We start from the raw sequence: 23,780 nt of genomic DNA, 5'->3' as shown, positions 1-23,780 counted from the left end.
GAAGGCGGACGAGGCGGGGTGTCGGTGCGGTGGGCGCGGTGGTGACCCTGGACGTGCGTCGGGCCCTTCTCGCGGATCGCCTCAGCTACGGCTCCCGGTGGGGCCCTCTCGGGGGAAGGGGCCTCGGTCCCGGACCCCGGCGAGGCGTCGGGGGCCTTCTCCGCTCCGTAAAAGTGTCCATCTCTTTTTTTTTTTTTCTTCTGTTGTGGCATATGCAGCAGGTGCCTGCTCGTTTTTCGTATGTGGGTAACAACATTTAACTATGTATATATATTTCCGAATTGGTTTAACTGCCACCCGCCTGAATCTATTTAAAATCAAATTTTTTAAAATTTCAATCGCCCGACCCGACCCGACCCGACCCGACCCGACCCGCTGATAAAATCTAATTTTTTTAAATTCCATCCGCCCGATCCGCGGATAATCCGCCGACTCCGCGGTTGTGCCCGCGATATATCGAGTATATCGATATATCGCCCAGCCCTACATAAAACATTAACTGGAAGCAGAATCAGTCAACCAATCAACTCCTTATGCACAAATGTGGTCAAAACAATTTAAACCAAACATGAGAAACACATGGTCTGGATACCAGCCTTGCCTGAGATTACTTTAAAAAATTTAAAAATATCATAAGTACTACAGTCCACGACCAGGGGAAACTCATAGCTGTTACTGCTACGTAAAGCCCGTACGTTCATGTGTCGAAGCGCCAGTGTGCACTGCACCATGTGCATTCGACTGGCTAAGAGAGCATACAGCTCTCATTCGCATGCTTTCGCCTCAGATTTTCTATCAACATTTGAAATAAAAGTGAAGTAGGGGAAATAATACATTTTTAGATGCATCGCATTTTGGACATGGATTATAAAATCGATTAGTAAATGTCAATAATCGATAATCAATGTACTTATTGTAAATAAAGTAATAATGCAGACAGTTCTAAAATTTGGCTGACTGCAGCGAGCCACTCCACCGAGAGATGTGACCAGCTCCTTTATTATAGGGCACTTAAGTCCAAGTTTTGCACACATTTCCATGAATTAAATAAATGTGATAGGAATATCTTATTCCAAATGCACTGTTTTTAAAAGTTGCAAGTGATAAATGCTTATTTAGTGAAAGGAAAATACATTTAAAACTGCATCAATATACATAAATTAAAGATGCATCAATAATCTATTTTAAATTGAATCGAAGCTCCTGAATCATAATCAAATCGTAAAAGACAAGACTTCAACATGAGGCGCTACTACAACACAAATAAAGAAGTAGCACCCGCCATATCGTGATTGGTTTTAGTTTAATATCTAATCAATAATATTTGAGCACTGCATGAATTTAATTTAATTTCCATGGCTTTCATTTCCTTTACAAAAATGCCAGAGGTCCCTATTGTTCCAAAGATAGGAAAAATGAAGTTCACACGACAAAGGGAGTTTATAGCCATTATAGAAGGGTTCATGACTCATAAATTATGCTGGCATATTAATTGATTTGAGTTATAGTGTATTGAGGAATCACAGTGCACCAGTGTAACATTTTTTTTTTTTTACAACTTGAAAACTTGGCTACAGATGGCCAAAAACGTGTAATGTAATGAAATCTTTAGTAGTAGTAGTTTTTCGTGTCGATTACCTTTCACTGACTGTGCTATAAGATGTTGTAAAGAGACTGTTCTGTGCATAAAAGAAGAAGACAGGTCTAAGTATTGTTCACAGTAATTTCTGTTGTATGTAGTAATGGATCATCCCGCCCTTGGTTAAGAACAGGTGATAGGCCCCTATCCTTTTCTACCTTTAAGGTACTCAAAGCGCTTTGACACTATTTCCACATATACCCAAGCCGGGGATCGAACCAGGAACCCTCAGGTAGCTGGCACGGCTGAGTAGCAGGAGGAATAACATCACTAAGGCTGAATGACGTTTATCTTTGGCAGAGCAGCAGGAAGAATAGTGTTTTTCTTTTCGGCTTTGTAATGGATGCAGACAAAACATTGCAGTTCTTGTTGCATTTGATCATCACGGGCAGTAATACCTTATACGCTTTCTCAATGAGATTGATTTTGTTCAGCTTCAAGATGACTGCAAAGTTGATAGGCTTCTTGCTAATTCGTCCTGGCTTCTTGTTGAAGTCTACTTGCTGGAAGATCTAGGGAAGAAAAAGGTAAGTTAAAGCATGACTGGAAACCACAACACAATACAAAAACGAGAACTTTGCGGTTCAAAAGACGCCTGAACGTTTCATTTCAGTTACAGCAAATATTACATTAATATTTGCCTTCTCATTCCTGAGCAACAACACTCTTACAATAATTAGGGCAGGGAATGAATATGGAATTAATCATGATTAGTTTCCATTTGTTTTGGCAAGTTATGAAAAGGGCTAAATCTAACCTCATCCTCTTTTGTCCTTGTTGGAACGCCAGTGCTTAGAAGCAGTGTTTACTGTGACTACGGCTGCTTACTTGGCAATAGCTTTAAGTCTGAGCTTTAGCGGTCAGCAAGATTAAATGATGGCAGCTGCGGAGGCCGATGATGACGACGTCATATTATCACAGGGATGAGGAAATTGTTTGGTTATGCAAGGGTGAGGGTAATTAGAACCTAAAGTAGCGTCTCTATAAATGTGTTCAAGCATCCAAAACAAAAAAGAAGGTAGTCGAACACATGTTTTTAGAAAGGTTTATATTTAGTCGTTAGTGTAGTAACCTTTTGCCCTGCTATCTTAATATGAAAATTAGATTCACTTTATACATAATAAACAGGATAACATTCTGGCCTTAAAATTCAAAATGCAATTTGGTCTGTGGGTGCTAGGCAATAAGTATCATGCCCAAGCCTGGCTGACACCTTAAGTTGAGTTGAGTTTATTTCGAACACGCATGCATACAACATCATCACAATTTCCCGCCCTTGGTTTAAGGACAGGTGATAGGGTCCTATCCTTATAGACGTTGCCCATCCTCGATCTAAACCCCGAAATTTCCCATATTGTAACAATCTATGATTAAATAAATGGGTTATACTTGTATAGCGCTTTTCTACCTTCAAGGTACTCAGGGCAAACAAGTCCACATTGTTTGACTGGTGTGAGCGTTTCAAACAGTATTCAAACATTAACACTTTGCTTCAGTTTACTAGAAAAGTGTCACTTTTCTTATACACAAGCACATAAAGTCGTAATTACAAATTAAAGATAAGGTATGGAATCAGAGGGTTGGTCTTGAACTGGGTAAGAAGCTACTTAACCAACAAGAAGCAATACGTAAAGATAGGCGAACACACTTCCACAGAGCTGAAAATATTTTGTGGCATACCTCAGGGATCAATACTTGGACCAAAATTGTTCAATCTCTATATAAATGACATTTGTAAAGTTACAAATGACTTAAAGTTAGTATTGTTTGCAGATAATACAATTGCATTTTGTTCAGGAGAGAACACACAAAAGATAATACAAATAATAACAGAAGAAATTAACAAATTAAAAATAAGGTTTGACAAAAACATACTATCCTTGAATCTCAGCAAAACTAAAAATAATGCTATTTGGTAGCAGTAGAAGAGAAAGACAAACACAAATACAGATAGACGGAGTATACATTGAAAGGGTAAAAGAAAACACATTTTGGGGTGTAATAATAGATAAAATGAATTAGAAATCTCATGTAAAAAATATACGACATAAAGTAGCAAGAAACACATCAATAATGAATAAAGCTAAACATGTTCTAGACCAAAAATCGCTTCATATTCTTTACTGCTCGCTAGTGTTACCATATCTGAGTTACTGTGTAGAAATATGGGGAAAAACTACAAATGTGCGCTTCATTCACTAACTGTGTGTTACAAAAAAGATCAATTAGAGTAATACATAATGTTGGATATAGAGAACATACAAACCCTTTATTTATTTAATCACAATTATTGAAATTCAACGATTTGGTGCATTTGCAAACAGCTAGAATTATGTATAAAGCAAACTATAACCTGCTACCCAAGATTGTACAACAATTCTTCTCAACAAAAGAGGAGAAATATAACCTTAGAGGAAAATATAATTTAAAACATTTGTATGGTCGTACAACATTTAAAACCTTTAGCATATCTGTATGCGGAATTAAATTATGGAATGGATTAACCAAAGAAATCAAACAAAACACCAATATGACTCAGTTTAAGAGACTGTTCAAACTACAAGTGTTCACAAAGCACACAGAACAAGAATTATGATGAACATCTTATCCAGGGTGTAGCCCGCTTACCGCCTGAATGTAGCTGAGATAGGCTCCAGTACCCACCGCGAGCCCGAAAGGGACAAGCGGTAGAAAATGGATGGATGGATCTTGAACCCTTTTTTACCTTTTTTTTTTTATTGAGACAAAGATTATTTATGTATTTAATATATGTTTGCTTACTATGGTATATTATTTATTCATTATTTATTTGTTCTGTTACAGAGAACAAGGAATTGGGATAAAATTGCCATGGTATGAAAAGGGATAGGATTACAAAAGCTCTGCTACTTCCTACTCCTTTTCGGACATGCTGTAATGAAACAACTGGAAATGTATGATGCTATACATTGTATCGTATGCATGTTCGAAATAAACTGAAACTGAACTGAACTGAACGGAACTAAACTGAATTAAAGATAAACATATATCTTTACACCAACACTATCGTCAGTATGTGCAATTTAATTTGACGGTGCAAATGTTTATGTCTGTTCATGAGCAATGACTACACACTTATATATATCTCTGTGATTGAGTGAGTGTGTTCTTATATTAATATTCTTGCTGCACATTCCAGGCAACATGTTTTCTGCTCACGGTTGCAGAGTGCGAAATTCAGAAGTGAAATTCTGCTGTACACGTGTATCAAGTTATTTCTGACACCCGCTTATCATTGTGTGGTTCCGTGCGCCTGTGTGGTCGTTAATGCGCTCAGTGTGTGTGCGAAGCAGAGCGGCGTCGCTGGCCGCTGCTGTCTCTATAAACATAGGATGTGGTGGCGGTCTGTGGGGGGAACCAGGGGGAAGTGGGACAGCATGGGCTAACTCTGATGCGCATGCACGATGCTGAAGCAGGAAGCTCCAACTCATACACCCCCCATGGCGATGCAAGAGCACACACAGACACACAAGAGGGGGGCGGGGGGTACTGCTGCTCTAATTAAAACAGTGGCAGTTTACTGCTTACATCAGCTTGGCTTTTTACAAGGGGAAAAGTATATGAGAAAAATACAGGAAATAGTGTGCATCACAAATAAACATACCTGTGGAAGGTATGGCAAAAGGGGAAAGGGCTTCTGAGCGTGTGTACAAGTAAGAAGGCGTGTGGGGTACGGCATAGGCAGACAGGATGTGGTTTACACAGCGTGTTGGGACCAAAGTGTAAACCCCAACCGTGCCTTTATCGCTACATGCACATAAACACGCACATAGACCACTCCCATAGGGGGGGGAAGCTTGTCTTTGCTGGTAGTGGAAAAGTCTCTTCTCTCACACGTTTGCACACAAAAAAAAGAACTTTACATTGATGGCGATCAGCAATCTTGTATGACAACGGAACTCACATACAAAATCATTGCGCGCACAAACACACTACTTTCAGCAGGCCTGTTGAGAGCAAACTAGTCACACACCACTTGTGTTTTTCCACATTAAACCCCTGGCGGAACATTCTGGCACATCGTTTAAATTGTTTCATGTTACAATAAATACGCCTCGGACGCCTTGAGTGGGCCTTAGTTAATTTTTTTTTTTTTACAAAAGACAAATAAGTTGACCTCAATTAAAGGCCCTTGTTTGTTGTTTATGCTTTTATCTTGAAAGGTCAAACATGAGAAGTGCTAGAATTTAACTGGCAAAAACATCACAATAAAAATTGTCAAAATAAAAAATCTAACCAAAAATCTAAGCTTGGTTGTTTGAAAGGTATTGTGACAGACTTTTAAAAAGTCACCCTTTGGTGACTGTGCACAGCCAATCAATTAGGGCCAAGTACATTTTTTTGAAGAAGAAAAGCAAATAGTGATTACCAATGAGATGTAACACAGTGCATCATGATGGGGTCTTACCTCTAAGAGGAAAGGGAGAACTGGGACAAATGTGTTGGTGCTGCTAGACAGCAAGGTGAGTGCTCTGCAACAGTGCATCCTCAGAGGATAGTACCTTGATGTGGGCACCAGCCTGTTAAGGAAGAAAACACACTGATCAATGTCTCCACCTGCTGTTAGTATTAGGATACAGCAGCTATACCAAAACATTTCCTGCTACTCTTTGGAAAATGGTCAATCAAACATTATGATTATGTGACAGCACTTACTTGATGGTACCAATGATGACTTGGCACAGTGGATAGATCAGAGGCCGCAGGACGTCACTTGAGTGCAGGGTGCTGAGGACCCGACACCACAAATACAGACAGTGGATGTACTGCCAATTATACACTGACTGGTATGAATCCTGAAAAACACACATTTGACAGAAGCAATTTAATAGTGTTAATTAGAAATTATATATAAATTGTGTAATTTCTTAAGAGTTATGATATAACTTTTATGATAGACTTGATTTATTGTTTTGAAACAAATAGTTAAGTGAGATTTACAGTATCTCACCGAACATTTTGCCATGGTTTTGACCTCCTACTTTTTCATGTGGAAGTAACAAGGTAGTGCCAATGGTGGAGACTTTCATGGTGTAATCTTAAACTAACTGCTTAACATATTTAAAGGGGACCTATTATGTTTTTAATCTACATTTTAAACACTTCCATGTGGTCTAGAAAACATGTATTAGATATACCTTGGTGTAAATTCTGCTCCACAGTCACTTTTAAAACCTGTTTTTTGAGTCTGTCTGCAAGTTAGTTTGTAAAGGCGTTCCCACATTGTGAATGAAACTTTACCCCACCTTCTAAGTATCATAATTAATCCTGTTCAAATGTACAATGTTAAATATATATCTTACAAGACAAATGTCACCCCTACGTTTTTCCAAACACGGTTGAAAATAAACTTACTAAACATAAAGATTGACCTGGTTACAACATTAGGTACACCTGCACACTCTCCGATCCATTTAAACTCCAGAGCTGCATAAAAATAGCTGCTATTACCAGCACTTATGTCACTGCATGTCTGTGTTATTCCTCATGCGGAGAATAGATTAAAAATAATATTCATCTCACTTTTTCCTTAAAAGACGTGTTGTCGCCGTCTTTTTAAGTCTGAGTTTATCGAACAAAATCCAATTTCGTACTGGTCCATCTTGGCAAAACAGTCCCGTGCCAAATGTTGTAAAGACAAATAAACACAGAAGTATTTATTTTAGGAACATTAGCCAAGTGGGAGGGCAAGAAATAACACACAAGCTGCAGGTAGCAGTCATTCCTGGGGTCCTATTATGCAAACTCAACGTTTCTTACCTATTGGTAGATGTTTTTGTGTATTTCGGATGCCCATAAGTCCCGGAAATTTGAAATCAAACCATGAGGCATGGCAGAGATATTTATAAAACAATCTTGCAAATAAGCCATTTGGAATTTGAGACGATTGTAGTGTATTTTGCCTTAGTTACGTGAGCGGATATCGCCAAATATGGAAAGTGAAGTGAATTATATTTATTTAGCGCTTTTCTCTAGTGACTCAAAGCGCTTTACATTGTGAAACCCAATATCTAAGTTACATTTTTAAACAAGTGTGGGTGGCAATGGGAGCAGGTGGGTAAAGTGTCTTGCCCAAGGACACAACAACAGTGACTAGGATGGCAGAAGTGGGGATCGAACCTGGAACCCTCAAGTTGCTGGCACAGCCACTCTACCAATCGAGCTAAACCGCCCCATGGTAGAGGTTTACCTGAAAAGCTTTGCGCTAGTTTGCCATTTTTATTCATTTGTAGACAAGTCCATTCATTATTTTTCTATCTTCTTGTTGTGGGGCAGACTGGCTTGTACATGTACATGCATCCTTCGCTGTTGCCATTTTCCATAAAAAGTAGCGTATCTTTTAAACAAGACTGCAAAACCCCGCGGGCAGAAGCATCTCCAACTGCGTGCAAGTTCATGGCCAAATGCATGAACCTCATGATTTGACGCTTTGGCATTGTTTAGCATGACTATACAAAATTGTAAAATGTATAAGTCAGCAATGACGAAAATCACCATAGGTCCCCTTCAACTATGTGCAGGTGCAGAGAATAAAGCACTTTCTTAACCCAGAATGATAACATATATATTTTTAAATACATGACAAAGCTTAAAGAGGCTGTTTGCAACATTTACAACAATGTTTTCCAATGTATTTTACACACTATATCCTGCCCTCTTACTGCTTCTGGGACATAATGACGTAATCGAGATATCGTGGTTTGGGTGGTAGAGTGGCCGTGCCAGCAACCTGAGGGTTCCAGGATACCAGCTTCAGCCATCCTAGTCACGTACGCTGTGTCCTTGGGCAAGACACTTCACCCTTGTTCCTGATGGGTCGTGGTTAGGGCCTTGCATGGCAGCTCCCGCCATCAGTGTGTGAATGTGTGTGTAATTGGGTGAATGTGGGAATAGTTTCAAAGCGCTTTGAATACCTTGAAGGTAGAAATGTGCTACAAATGTATAATCTATTTACCAGTAACATTTAACTATGTATGTGCGTAACACATGCACGCACTATAATTTTGAGTGTTGTTAGCTAATGATAGCGATTTAGATAGCGAGCGTTAGCTGTTATTGAATATATATTCAATCACAACAACATAACTGCAAATTGTCCATTGCTTGTCTTGGACTGCTTTTGTATGTGTGCACGCGCTCCCTGCGTACCTGTGGACGAGACAGGGTGAGGACTGCCGTAAACAGCAATCATTATATTCTGGCCAGTAGCATTTTTTAATAATGTAAACTTAGTAATTGTGGAAAATATAGAAAATTGTAAAACAAATAAATAAACCACTTATGGTGACACAAGCTAGCCAATTGTGTTTTTGTTATAATTGTTGCTTAGAGAAACATTACTGTGAGCAGGTTGCAAGCAGCTCCTAAAAGTGACAGTGGCAGCCATAATCTCCAAGCCTCCTGTAATTTAACAGCGCATTCCAAAAAGTCCTATGGTTTGACAGTCTGCCTCCCTTATATCCTACGCACAACATCAGAAAACAAACCTTTTTCTTCATGGTCATGGCATTCCTTAGATGGATTGCCAGCTGTCGGATGTAGATGAAGGCCTGCTGGTAAGTGGCCTGCGTGTTCAGAGAGTACATCTCTGTTAGAGTACGCTGCATGAAGTTGATCATGGGCAGCGCATTGGGAGACGTGAACTTGCAGTTTTGCACGTAGGAAATGTACATTTGCTGGAGACAGACATGATCAAAGCAAAGGTTAGATTTAAATGGCAGCCTACATTTTTTTTGCATTTAAAATGTTTTGTTATTTTGTCCCGTGGTATCTATAACTCACCTTCACAATAGAGGCAAAATACGTTTCCTGCTTGTGTCTGCAGATTTTGTTGAGGGCCAGGAAAGCAAGAACCCGACATGTCTCCTCCCCTGTGCTCCATTGCTTCAACAATTGCTGGACAACAGATGGGATTTGTTTGACAATTACTGCGTTACATGCAATGCTGCAGCATATTAAACGGTCTATTTTCCCTCAAAAGATCAATAAGGCCAATCTTACCTTAGCCAGATATCGACACTGTTTAGGGAGGCAAAGGTAATAAAGTATAAGCTGGTTGGCGTGCCGCAGGACAGCGCTGATGACCGTAGCCTCTGTTAAATAGGATAGCAACTGTGGGTGGAGAAAGTTTAGAAGAATTAATTATATGGAAAAAAAGACAAAATGTCACACAAGATGCACAACAAAATTAACCAGCTACACAGTACACAACAATTGGATACACAGATAGATGGACAAAGATGTATTATTTGTATTAGACATCGACCGGGTCGATTATTGGTGCCGAAATTCAGCATTTTGATGAATATCTGTGTCTTTTTTTTTACAACCACAACAGAACTACATCAGCAAATACAATATATACACATATGATATCGATATTTAGTATTCCATCCATCCATCCATCCATTTTCTACCACTTATTCCCTTTGGGGTCGCGGGGGGCGCTGGAGCCTATCTCAGGTACAATCGGGCGGAAGGCGGGGTACACCCTGGACAAGTCGCCACCTCATCGCAGGGCCAACACAGATAGACAGACAACATTCACACTCACATCCACACACTAGGGCCAATTTTTTAGTGTTGCCAATCAACTTATCCCCAGGTGCATGTCTTTGGAGGTGGGAGGAAGCCGGAGTACCCGGAGGGAACCCACGCAGTCACGGGGAGAACATGCAAACTCCACACAGAAAGATCCCGAGCCCGGGATTGAACCCAAGACTACTCAGGACCTTCGTATTGTGAGGCAGATGCACTAACCCCTCTTCCACCGTGAAGCCCTGATATTTAGTATTTAAAAACATAAATAAGTAGTGATGTAGATAGTTATAAACACTGTTAAAGCACCAGCCCGTTTGCCCTGCTTTTGAAGAGTTGCCTTTTTTTCCCCACTACAGCGCTTCCACGCACATTCCGCGCGCCCCAACCCCCGTGGCTATCTCACTTTTTCTTTCTCGTGCAGTGTTGGTTGTTTTTACATGGTATATCTCTTCTGCTTAAAGTTAAAAAGTACCGCTGATAGTCACACACACACTAGGTGTGGTGAAATTATTCTCTGCGTTTGACCCATTTCCTTGTTCCACCCCCTGGTAGGTGAGGAGACCAGTGAGCAGCAGCGGTGGCCGCGCTCGGGAATCATTCTGGTGATTCAACCCCCAATTCCAACCCTTGATGCTGAGTGTCAAGCAGGGAGGTAATGGGTCCCATTTTTATAGTCTTTGGTATGACTCGGCCGGGGTTTGAACTCACAACCTACCGATCTCAGGGCGGACCCTCTAACCGCTAGGCCACTGAGCAGGTTTAGCTATCAAAACTTCCATATTTTGCAGAGAATTCCAGTTCTTGTCTTCTTTCCCGGCGTCCTACCGGTTCCATTTTTTTTGGTTTCGCTACTGCAACAATCATGCCTTCATCCACAGCACTCCCATTGTGGGTTTATTATAGGAGCGTGTGAAGTTTCATGTTTCGTGATTCAATCAAATAACGCGAATTACATGGATGGACAGAAAAAATATCCCTGCCAAAAATCCCAACTTTGTGTAAATATATTGACAAATAAGGTACTTAATATACAAGTAAAGAAGAAGGAGCAGCACTCTTATACTATCTGTAACATCTAAGAAGAAATGTCAGCCAGCTGGAAAAATGTCTCCACCATAAGCTTCGTAAAGGAGCCTAGAATTGATTGTAATTTAAATGTTCGCAATTTTTAGGGTTCCTCTTGAGGAAACCTTACAATGTATTGAATTCATAAACTGCTGTAAAATTATATAAAATTGAGTAGACGGCGAGTAGTGAAATCCCATTTTTTCCAATATTTTTGAAATGCAAATATTGATGCTCCACTGACCCGCAGAATTAGACACAAGTAATAAAGGTGTTTGTGAAATCCCCTGATGTTGTTTGGCACCAAATTAACCAAAACATTAGTGCTGCATTAAACATTGTGTCGCTACTTGTCTGACATTTCCTCAAAAATAATGTTTAAAAAACAACGTAAAGCCTTGTCCAGCCTATTACTGACATATACTATTCATGTAAAAATGTATTTTACAGCAAAGGAATATCAGCTTCAAATATCCGTTATCAACCTCCTTGACTACAAATCGATATCGGCACTGTATTGGTTGATTTATAATTTGTGTGTAAAAATATTACACTTCCGGACTGAGTGACTTGGGATGATTTGATGATGTCTCACTACACGCTAACGTGCCGCTGCAGAGTGTCTACATGAAAACACACAAACCTGAACTACGCCGCTGAGATACATCTTAATGTCCATTTGATTCTTCTGCCATTTCTTACTAGACGATGGGAGCACCAGCCTAACAAAAGTAACAGAAGAAATGACAGCCAGTCAGATTTATTTCCACAATCCCACTAATTTACACAAACAGAGAGTGTCAATATGGGATCTCCAACATACTTCGTCTGGTCTTCCTCAGTCTTCAAGCTGAGCATCCGCTGCAAGGCACCGTGGATGTCTCGAATGCAGAAGAGGACTAAGGCATTAAACACTGCAGACAGAGGGTAGGAAAGTGTCTGTTACTGTTGCACAATTAAAACAGTATAATGGCAGTATCAAACACCATTGCAAACATATTTCAGAAAAGATAAATGTTTGCAAATACACGTGATAGATTATGTCTTAATGTTTTCTTGGTTGTCCCATTGTCGTACATGTCAGAATCTGGCTACCTTAAATAGTGTAGCAGGACCTCTACTTCACACTATTGAACTATTGCAGGGTTGGAAGGTAAGCAAGGCTGGCATATTTTGGGAAACTCAGAGGTATTTTTATTCCACATGTGTTAAAGAACAAACAAATCAATCTTTATTGACCAGACAGGTGTGAATCCATCAGACTTGTCCCGACTCCTAACCCAGCCACGTCCCTCTCACTGTGTTGGACTCAGGGTTTATTTATTTCAATGTATAAATATTGACAAGAAATGAGGTGTCCTACCTGAACTGTCGGCCACCTTGTATCGACACGGGCCAACTCCTTCTCCTTTTGTTGTAGCAACAGCAGCCTTGAAAGCCTGGGTGATGTCTCTAAAGAGACGAGGTGAAAGTTCGTTCTTTAGAGAAGCTTGCCAGGTTTCGATCATTTTTTCTGTGATTTTAATAGTCTCTTTTGTTTTCTTGGCTTTCTTCGAACTTTTTTGTTCTCCTTCATCCTCTTCGTCACTGGCCTCCTACATGCAAATTATAATCATGTTATTTGTGCAATGACTCATACAGCAAACACACACTGGCCTGTTTCCCACCTCCAGCATGGAAGGCAGTGTGTGGTACTTTTCCTCATCTTCATCCTCAGAGCTATCAGTGTCGTCAAAATTCAGGAGATGCTGGTCATTATCTTGCAGGAACTTGTAGAACTCTGGATCTTTGTTCTTTAATCTGGACAGTTGCTGCTTGTGCTGGGAAGCTTTACCATAATTAGCTTCATCCCTTAAAAAGGAAAACATGTTTACAATGCAAGGTATCAATTCAAAAATTTAAACTGACATGTGTAATGATTACTTATTGGGCTCTTTCATTTTTGTCTTCTTCTTGGGACCCTTTTTTGGGGGGGTTTCATCTGTCTGTACTTCATCCTCCTCAGAGTCCAAGCCACACTGCAGGAACTCATCCAGACTGAGGTCCTCTAGTTTCCTACAGCAAATATTACAGTTGTATAAATTAACTGAGTTAAGGGAACAACAATATACACAACACCTGTGATTCTCAAACTGTGGTATGTGTACCATTACTCAGAGTCATGTATAAAGGGAGTACGGCTAACTCGGTTTTAGGTGATCTCCTCAATGATTGGTCAAAAGGCACTCTTGTGACTGCAGGGCACCATGACTGTTACTAAATTTGAGCTGATGCTATGTGTTTGCGGCGCTTTCTTGTTAGTTTTTCGACATGTAAAAATGCCCTGTTGTGCAGGATGGGGCTGCCCCGTCCGCAATAATTGTGGAAAGCTTTTACATCGCTTTCCCCACAACCCGGAAAGAAGACAAGTATGGGAAGTGAAGGTTTGAGAACAACACTAGAGAGCCACCGATTACAGCGCCTTGTGTGTGGTAAACATATGTGTTTTGTTTAGGAGAGAACACACAGAAGCTAATACAAATAATATTAGAAGAAATTAACAAATTAAAAAGATGGGTTGACAAAAATGGACTACCTTTGAATTGCAGTAAAACTAAAATAATGCAATTGTAACAGTACAAGAGAAAGTCAAACACAAATACAATATATACAAAAAAAACAAATAGACATTGAAAGCATAAAAGAAACCAAATTTGGGGTGTTAAAATAGATGAGAAAATGAACTGGAACTCTCATTAAAATGTACAACATAAAGTGGCAAGAAATATGTAAATACTGAATAAAGCAAAATATGTTCTGGACCAAAAATCTCTCTACATTCTCTACTGCTCGCCAGTGTTACCATATCAGAGTTACTGTGGAGAAATATGGGGAAATAACTACAAAAGTAAACTTATTCCCTTAGTATGTTACAAAAAAGAAAGATCAGTTAGAATAATACACAATGAGTGATATATACAGTGAGTACGAATACATTGGAGGCAGCCACTACTGTTGACATACTTCAAAAGTGACAATTTCTCTGTGATTGTTGGTCCAAAGGTCATGAATATTTTGGCAAAATGAAGGAAAAAAGTAATATTTTGGTTGTTTTGTGTATTTTTTTATGTTTATTGCGGGTGCGTGGTAAGAGTGCCTGCTGGTCAGGAAACACTACAGGAATGTAACATTATTTATTTCACGAAATTAAAGCATTTTTTTATCGTAAGTTTATGAGCTGTAGAATGTTTAGAACTATATATGGACAAGTTATTTTGGTTTATTTCGTCAGAAAATCGTGCGTCAATTCGACAGCAAGTGCATGCATCCGGGCACAGCCACACACGTCCTTGGTAGCAGTCATGGCGCCTCTCGTTTCGCTGGCCATACTCTCTTTATACACATATCTGCCACATATGGTACGCGAGTTCCATAATGTGGTAAACTATAGAATCACTCGACTTAAGTACAGTGTTTTATGTTCGTATATTCGAACAGTGTAACTGTTCAAGTAGAAACATTCAAGTCCCATCTTAAAACTAATTTGTGTACACTAGCCTTTAAATAGACCCCCCTTTTAGACCAGTTGATCTGCCGTCTCTTTTCTGCTCTGCCCCCCTCTCCTGTGTGGAGAGGTTATTAGGTGACCACAGATGAAGCGCCAGCTGTTCAAAGTCAGGACCGGGGTGGACCACTCATCTGTGCATCAGTTGATGACGTCTGCGCTGCTGACTTGTCTCCACTCATGACGATCCCCTGCTGGCCCCACTATGGACTGGACTCTCACACTATTAACTAGATCCACTCGATGTCCATTGCACCGGTCGCCCCTCCGAGGTTTCTCATTGTATCCCATTGGGTTGAGTTTTTTCCCTGATGTGGGATCTGAGCCGAGGATGTCGTTGTGGTGATTTAGGGCTATATAAGTCAACTTTGATTGACTGATTGATTCAAACTGTGGGTAATGTTACAGTGGCCAAAATGATTCAGCATATTTGTTAAATAAAACCTAAGCCTTGTTTTGAAAGAATACTTAGGCCTACTACGCTACTGCATATTGATTGATTGATTGAAACTTTAATTAGTAGATTGCACAGTGAAGTACATATTCCGTACAATTGACCACTAAATGGTAACACCCGAATACATTTTTCAACTTAAGTCGGGGTCCACTTAAATTGATTCATGATACAGATATATACTATCAAATATATACTAACATCATAATACAGTCATCACACAAGATATTCATCAGAGTATGTACATTGAATTATTTACAATCCGGGGTGTGGGATATGAGGGGGGGGGGGGGGGGTTTAGGTTTGGTTGGTATCAACACTTCAGTCATCAACAATCAGCATCAACAATTGCATCATCAGAGAAATGGATATTGAAACAGTGTAGGACTGACTTAGTAGGATATGTACAGCAAGTAGTGGACATAGAGAGACAGATCAGAAAGTATAAGAAAAAGTGTCTACATTTGTTTGTTTACATTTGATTATTTACAATCCGAAGAGGTATGATGTGGAAGGGAGGGTGTTAGTTTAGGGTTGTAGTTGCCTGGAGGTGTTCTTTTAGTGCGGTTTTGAAGGAGGATAGAGATGCCCTTTCTTTTACACCTGTTGGGAGTGCATTCCATATTGATGTGGCATAGAAGGAGAATGAGTTAAGACCTTTGTTAGTTCGGTTATGTTGGTCATGCAACACTAAATTGGCCCTAGTGTGTGAATGTGAGTGTGAATGTTGTCTGTCTATCTGTGTTGGCCCTGCGATGAGGTGGCGACTTGTCCAGGGTGTACCCTGCCTTCCGCCCGATTGTAGCTGAGATAGGCTCCAGCGCCCCCCGCGACCCCGAAGGGAATAAGCGGTAGAAAATGGATGGATGGATGGATTGATTATAGAGGTACTTGGTGAGCCACGTTTTTTTTCCTTAGGTGGTAATTGGTGAAAAAAGTTTGAAAACCACTGCACTACACAAACCACTTATTGATCAAACATGGAATGACCAGGAGCATTTTCTGTGTAAAGCAGCTAAGAAGCCTGGTTTGTTGTTGTTAGCAACAGCAGCTAGAAAAACGTAATTAAGCTAGCAGCTACACGAGTCAGGACCAGCTCGCACAGCGGCAACGTTAACATAATTCACAACGACAATCCGACACTAAATGTAATACTGAGTCAAACGACAAGGCAGAAAAAACCAGACAAACATGTGCAGTGGAAAAGTGAGATAAAACACAGACGTACCTTTTCTGTTTCGGTGCCATGCTGGATTCAACGTGTGACAACGAGTCTGAATTCCCACAATGCACCGGTGCAGTTGGTTTTGGTGCAGTTGGTTTTGTGTTTCATGGACAAACTACGACGCGAGAATTATACTTCCATGCATGTTTGATCAAACAAGTCGATGTTATCACGATACAAAATAAATAAATAGGGATAATATTTACCAATAGTAACTAACGCTGCAAACACATATTTTAGTGTCGGGGTCTCAGAGTTAAAAAACAAGTCGGCGAGCACGACAAGCGAGAAATTAATCGCTGGGGTCGTGTTGTGACGCTCCATGTGAGCTTTAAATTGAATGATCGGTTGCGTCCACGGGACAAGCAGCTGAGCGACGGAACAACTATATTTATTTTTTCCTCCGTGTACAATTTTGCCGTCCTATGCAAAGCTGGGAAAGGTCACACACAGAAACAATCCACGGCTGTCACACCGACGGCGACCGCTCGTAAGTACAGTACACAGTCTTGTTCCGCATGGCAGGCTAACACAGGGGAATAAAATACAAATTGACCTTCATTTTATTTTTTTAACTTAAAACACATTTAAATGGCGTGCCATTAAACACTTTTATTCAGTAAATGTTGATTTGTCAACGCTAAACAGAGTGGTCGAGGTAGTGGAGGAAAAGGGTCTGACCAATCACGCATCGTCTAAGAGAAGACCCGCCTCTTACGCATGCGTAGTCGTATAACTCAAAGTTACTTCCGGACTCCGAGCCCAACGAGGGCTTGCTTAAGGTCGTATGTGTGATTAGGAATAATTTACACGCCTCCAGACCAAAATTGAACATGGCATGTGGGATGTTATGCTTACCCGCTTATTTAATTAATGCTAATTAGAATTTAACTGGACATTATTGGGCTCTAATTTGAGTTGTGTTAATGCTTTGAAAAGAGGTTGTCAACATTCCACCTTAACGCTTCTATGTCAGCGTTCATACATTTTTTGTGCATTGACGTCAATCGTATACAAGGCACCAAACTAGGGATTTTCTTGATGTTCCTAAGCTTGAGACGAATATGGACAGGTAGCCGGCACAGCTGCTACCGTTTCCCCTACCATCCTGACTGCGACAGCTGCAGATTTATCTCCTTCCATCATTGCGGGAACGACACCAATTGCAAATATAACTGCAACAAAGCTACCGGTAAAGGATCTCCATATTGTGTGTTGATGTTGCTTCAAAACGAATGCTAATGTAAACATGTATGCTTTGACAATAACATTGGGCGGTATTTGCGATGTCAGTTTAGGTTGTGCCTCGATAAAGCAAGAGGTAATTGGCAAGCTTTTGCAAAGGTGCTAGTTTGGATTGTGTTGTCTTATTTGCACCAAGGGTCTCCGTTATAGATATGACTGTAATACATAATGCTGTGTACTTAATTGTTGCAGCATTGTGGCATTGTCTTATGCTGTATTCCCCATTGGAATTAAAGCGGATTGCCTCCATACAGCAGATTGTGTGTGTGTGTGTGTTGTATTTCTACCCTTCTTGAGACATCAACAAGGAACAGTACCTTCCATATGAGGACCGGTGAACAAGTTAGGACCGAAATCATGGTCCCAATACGGAAAACCATTGCATCTAATAGAGAGCCAAATACTAGAGTCTGTGAACATTGCTCCAAAGTCAGGATTTTTTTGTTGACTGAATGTGCATACAAAAGTAAACATTGACAGGTGCAAAGGCAGCAATATGTGATAAAACAAGACGACAGCTAAAGAAGGACTTCCCTATTCAGCCCCGAAAAAACCCGCCAGGTCAACAGCTGATTTTACGATCCGCGTCCCATATGTGACCATAGGATGAACAAATATACTACAGTACTAAGACTATAGTGGCCATTAACAGTTAGCTTCTGCAGCTGGGTTTCCCAAAGTGCGGCACAGGGGGTGGTCCGTGACTCGTTTGTCATCGGCCTTAAGCACATTACAAAAAAACAAAAAATAGAGATCTCATTTGCACCCCTGGTGGTGAAATCTAACAAAATTAGGGTGGTCCCAAAATGGAGGTATTTTTCAAATTGACTGCGTGTCGGTTTTAAAAGTGCACCCCCTCTGGTCAACATATGAAATAACAAGTGTGTGTAAAAAATTGAAGTGCTCCCCTTCTGGCCAACATATGTAATAAGTGTGTGTAAGAAATTGAAATGTGCCCCCTTTGGCCAAAATTAATTTAAAAAATATGTATATAGAGACATACTGTAATAACTTGATGTAAATAATGAAGATTACAAACAATTTTAAAAAAAAACTAAAAGCTTACCTTTTCTATATTTGCATAGTATGTAAATATTATTAGGCATTTTTCGGAGGTCTCAAGAAGGTAACTAATACAATAATGTGTGTGTGTTGTAGTATTTGTACTCTTTTTGAGACATCAACAAGGAAAAGTACCTTCCATATGAGGACCGGTGAACAAGTTAGGACCGAAATCATGTTCCCAATACGGAAAACCGTTGCATCTAATAGAGAGCCAAATACTAGAGTCTCTGAACATTGCTCCAAAGTCAGCGATATATGATAAAACAAGACGTCAGCTAAAAAAGGACTTCCCTATTCATCCCCGAAAAAACCTGCCAGGTGAACAACTTATTTTATGACTTCCGCTGCTAACGTAAGACAACCCGCGTCCCATATGTGACCAAAGGATGATCAAATACACTACGGTACTAAGACTATAGTGGCCATTAACAGTTAGTTTCTGCAGCTGGGTCGCCCAAAGTGCGGCGCAAGGGGCCATCTGTGGTCCGTGACTCGTTTGTCATCGACCTTAAGCACATAACAAAAAACAAAAAATAGAGATCTCATTTTCACCCCAGGTGGGGAAATCTATCAAAGTTAGGGTGGTCCCAAAAAGGAGGGATTTTTCAAATTGACTGCGTGTCGGTTTTAAAAGTGCTCTGGTCAACATATAAAATAACAAGTGTGTGTAAAAATTTGAAATGCTCCCCCTCTGGCCAACATATGTAATAAGTGTGTGTAAGAAATTGAAATGTGCCACCTTTGGCCAAAATTTTTTTTTTTTAAATGTTGTTAGAGACATACTGAAATAACGTGATGTAAATAATGAAGATTAAAACCCAATCACAAACAAGCAATTAAAAAAAAAAAACACCTAAAAGCTTACCTTTTCTATATTTGCATAGTATGTAAATATTATTAATGTTGTAAATACAAATCTTTATATATCTAGAAAGAGTGGTCCTAAAGAGGTAGGCATTTTCCGGAGGTCTCAAGAAGGTAACAAATACAAGAATGTGTGGGTGTTCTAGTATTTATACTCTTCTTGAGACATCAACAAGGAAAAGTACCGTTCATATGAGGACCGGTGAACAAGTTAGGACCGAAATCATGGTCCCAATACGGAAAACCATTGCATCTAATAGAGGGCCAAATACTATAGTCTGTGAACATTGCTCCAAAGTCAGGATTTTTTTGTTGACTGAATGTGCATACAAAAGTAAACATTGACAGGTGAAAAGGCAGCAATGTGTGATAAAACAAGACTGCAGCTAAAGAAGGATTTCCTTATTCATCCCCGAAATGAATGAAATATGAAATCCGTGCTGCAGTCGCTGCTGGGCCACAACATTAGGTACACCTGCAGACTGCAACACGGATTTCATATTTCTTTCAGGAGAAAGAAAAGAAACGGCAGATCAACTGGTCTAAAAAGGGGGTCTCTTAAAAGGTTAGAGTATACAAATGAGTTTTAAGCTGGGACTTAAATGCTTCTACTGAGGTAGCATCTCTAACTGTTACCGGGAGGGCATTCCATAGTACTGGAGCCCGAATACAAAACGCTCTATAGCCCGCAGACTTTTTTTGGGCTCTGGGAATCACTAATAAGCCGGAATTCTTTGAACGCAGATTTATTGCCAGGACATATGGTACAATACAATCGGCAAGATAGGCTGGAGCTAGACCGTGTAGTATTTTATACGTAAATAGTAAAACCTTAAAGTCACATCTTAAGTGCACAAGAAGCCAGTGCGGGAGAGCCAGTATAGGCGTAATATGATCAAACTTTCTTGTTATTGTCAAAAGTCTAGCAGCCGCATTTTGTACCAACTGTAATCTTTTAATTCTAGACATAGGGAGACCCGAAAATAATACATTACAGTAATCGAGACGAGTATTGTATTGTATTGTAGCATCCCGGAAGATTTAGTACTGCAAGGGATTCTGGGTATTTGTCCTGTTGTGTTTATGTTGTGTTACGGTGCGGATGTTCTCCCGAAATGTGTTTGTCATTCTTGTTTGGTGTGGGTTCAAAGTGTGGCGCATAGTTGTAACAGTGTTAAAGTTGTTTATACAGCCACCCTCAGTGTGACCTGTATGGCTGTTGACCAAGTATGCCTTATTGTGGGGTGGTATAGCTCGGTTGGTAGAGCGGCCGTGCCAGCAACTTGAGGGTTGCAGGTTCGATACCCGCTTCCGCCATCCTAGTCACTGCCGTTGTGTCCTTGGGCAAGACACTTTACCCACCTGCTCCCAGTGCCACCCACACTGGTTTAAATGTAACTTAGATATTGGGTTTCACTATGTAAAGCGCTTTGAGTCACTAGAGAAAAAGCGCTATATAAATATAATTTACTTCACTACTACTACTTACATTCATTTGTGATGAGAACAGCCGGTAGGTATTATGTGACTTGGAGGGCACGCACGCAAAGGAAATGCCTTTAAGGTTTAATGGCACTCTGTACCTCTCCCTACGTCCGTGTACACAGCGCCGTTTTAAAACGTCATACATTTTACTTTTAGAAACCGATACCGATAATTTCCGATATTACATTTTAAAGCATTTATCGGCCGATAATATCGGCAGCCCGATATTATCGGACATCCCTAATTTCATCACTTTCTTAAGAATTGAGTGGTTCCATAATTTCTCACTCTGTTTGATTTAATAATAAAACTTTTACTATCACAATACATTTTCTTGATTTATCTAGTGTTTCTTAAAGCGAGAAAGTTGTCCTTTGAAATGTGTTTTAGTCATGTGTCATTTCTGATACCTGCTTTTTTTTTTTCTACTAAATTAAACAACTGATTAAACATCTTCCAAGACTGGCAATTCCATAATTTTTGCCAAGGGGTTGTATTTTTTTAGTGTCTCTTTGAGTGCCGGCAAGCCTCCACTTGATGTCTGGACGGACATTTCTATTGTGCTGACAGGCGGTCTGTCATCATGAGAACTAGACCAGTAACAAAAAGCAGTAAACGCTTAAGACACCTGTCACAACACCTGCTGATTAACTATCATCTCCGGTGGAAGACATTTCTGATGACGAATGGTATTGCTAAAGTTAATGACAACCTCTTCTAATGTTTTTTTGTTTTTCCCCCCCAGTTGCCCAGAGTGCGGCACAGGCACGAGCCGGCGCCCGTCACACCCGGCACCATGATGGAAGGAGGCATGCAGCTGCTGAACCGCGACGGCCACAGCATTTCGCACAACTCCAAGCGCCACTACCACGACTCCTTCGTGTCCATGAACAGGATGCGGCAGCGCGGGCTGCTGTGCGACATCGTGCTGCACGTCTCCAACAAGGAGATTAAGGCGCATAAAGTGGTGCTCGCGTCGTGCAGTCCTTACTTCCAAGCCATGTTTACTAGTAAGTCCTGTGTGCTTCCGTCCCTTGACTCCATGTTAGCGGACCTCAGTCCCCTGTGAATGCCACCTCGTCCGCTTCTCAGCCTCATTGTTCCCGACCTCCTCTTCCTGTCTGTGGGCACAGGTGGTCTGCGATGATGTGCGTGTCTCACATTTCCTCCCCAAATGAGAGCATTGTACTGGTAAACTGCCTCCAGACTGTCTGCCACCAAGCCTCATCTGGTGTAAGGCAGTCACTAATGAGCCCGTTTGGAGAGACTGTTTATCTTTTGCCTAATTAGGTGTTTGCAGATACTCGCTTCTAATAAAAAATGAAACACTTGTGAAGAGATTTGGAGCCCCTTAGAAGTGTGCGCTGAAGTTAAAATTAATATAAATGTCCATAAGGACTAGTGTTGCTACAATTAATCGCATAATTAGTTCAGAAAAAGACTTTAATTTATATTCTGTTGCTTCAACTAATCGTTAAATGAGAGTAACCTATCAATCACAATCATTAAAAAAGAGATGACGTTTGTAATTTTTTAATGCATTCTAAATAGTAAATAAATGTGTAAGTCTGCTTACAATGGAGCCTATGGGAGCCGCTCTATTCTGGTGATAAAGCCCTTAAAAACATCCAAACACCTCCATTAAGTTTTTATATACATAATGTAAGTATATATGTAATGTAGTAACAGGCACATTTATAATAACATTTAATATTTACATATTTTGCTTCAACTAATACACAGCACATTCATTTAAAAAACGCATCACATTCGCTTTTTTTTTTTAACTACATCGCTGATTATTACTCCCTGCAGACTTCATGAGAGACAACAAACATAATAAAACATCACTTACTTTACAAGGTCTGCTGTCATTAGGATGGCAACTGATAGAATCTTGTTATATTCCCGTTTAGATGAAAAATGACTCATAATCCTTGCGAAGAAAATGGTGGTTGGAACCAAGCGTCTTTTCATGTCGTTCTTGACCATTCCCGGGTCTAAATTGGCTGTCAAAGTGTACCAACTTGTAGGAATACACCCTCGTCCTTCTACTATCCAGGTTAGAGGCATGTTTTATGATCTGCAATAACGTTTGACAAGCAAGGAAGTAGCTGATCAGTCGATTATGTCAACATTGGCACACAAGCTTGTGATCATGGCGCCGCTTTAAATAGTTTGTCTGTATTCGCACTTATCATAGCAATATCACTAATACTTGGTTAATATTCAAGCCACAACATTTTGGAAAGGGTTTTTTGGGGTTTTATGGGCGGAATAAAGGACCTCCCATTGGCTCGGTTGTAAGCAGACTTTTATTTACGTTTATTTACAAGTTAGAATGCATTAAAAAATACATTGTTTGTCCTGTCTTTCGTAGTGATTGTGAACGATAGGCACGTTTTTTTTTTTTTTTCCAAAAGTGCAGTTTCCCTTTTAAAGCGTCATATTATAATGCTTTTTTCTACATTTAAAACACTTCCTTGTGGTCTACATAATATGTAATGGTGGTTCTTTACAGACCATCTTCAAGTTGCTATATGACCATCTCTTCAGGATACGCTGTTTTGTGGGCGGTCTTATTTAGATGCCTCCACTTCGACACCATCTTCTT

At 40.2% G+C, this 23,780-nt stretch overlaps 2 protein-coding genes across 3 annotated transcripts in view; one reads left to right on the top strand and one right to left on the bottom strand.

Moving 5' to 3' along the window:
* noc2l (NOC2-like nucleolar associated transcriptional repressor) overlaps positions 1–16,923 on the bottom strand; it is a 35,748-nt gene extending 18,825 nt beyond the window's left edge. Inside the window, exons 1-12 of the mRNA XM_061977030.2 lie at positions 16,511–16,923; positions 13,208–13,339; positions 12,952–13,135; positions 12,648–12,879; positions 12,108–12,198; positions 11,928–12,006; positions 9,680–9,790; positions 9,461–9,574; positions 9,166–9,354; positions 6,335–6,474; positions 6,087–6,198; positions 2,038–2,151 (exon numbers count right to left, since the gene is read on the bottom strand). Coding sequence (XP_061833014.1) covers positions 2,038–2,151; positions 6,087–6,198; positions 6,335–6,474; positions 9,166–9,354; positions 9,461–9,574; positions 9,680–9,790; positions 11,928–12,006; positions 12,108–12,198; positions 12,648–12,879; positions 12,952–13,135; positions 13,208–13,339; positions 16,511–16,530 — 1,518 coding nt within the window. The 5' untranslated portion in view covers positions 16,531–16,923. The remainder of the gene's footprint in view (positions 1–2,037; positions 2,152–6,086; positions 6,199–6,334; positions 6,475–9,165; positions 9,355–9,460; positions 9,575–9,679; positions 9,791–11,927; positions 12,007–12,107; positions 12,199–12,647; positions 12,880–12,951; positions 13,136–13,207; positions 13,340–16,510) is intronic.
* klhl17 (kelch-like family member 17) overlaps positions 16,604–23,780 on the top strand; it is a 28,596-nt gene continuing 21,419 nt past the window's right edge. For both annotated transcript variants that reach the window (XM_061977065.1, XM_061977058.1), the window contains exons 1-2: positions 16,604–16,997; positions 21,912–22,176. In XM_061977065.1, coding sequence (XP_061833049.1) covers positions 21,963–22,176 — 214 coding nt within the window. In that variant the 5' untranslated portion in view covers positions 16,604–16,997; positions 21,912–21,962. The remainder of the gene's footprint in view (positions 16,998–21,911; positions 22,177–23,780) is intronic.

Source organism: Nerophis lumbriciformis, linkage group LG01 (assembly GCF_033978685.3).
Source record: "Nerophis lumbriciformis linkage group LG01, RoL_Nlum_v2.1, whole genome shotgun sequence".
Taxonomy (NCBI): Eukaryota; Metazoa; Chordata; class Actinopteri; order Syngnathiformes; family Syngnathidae; genus Nerophis; species Nerophis lumbriciformis.
The sequence above is the reverse complement of the archived record's forward strand: the minus strand, read 5'-3'. Positions and strand labels throughout refer to the sequence as shown.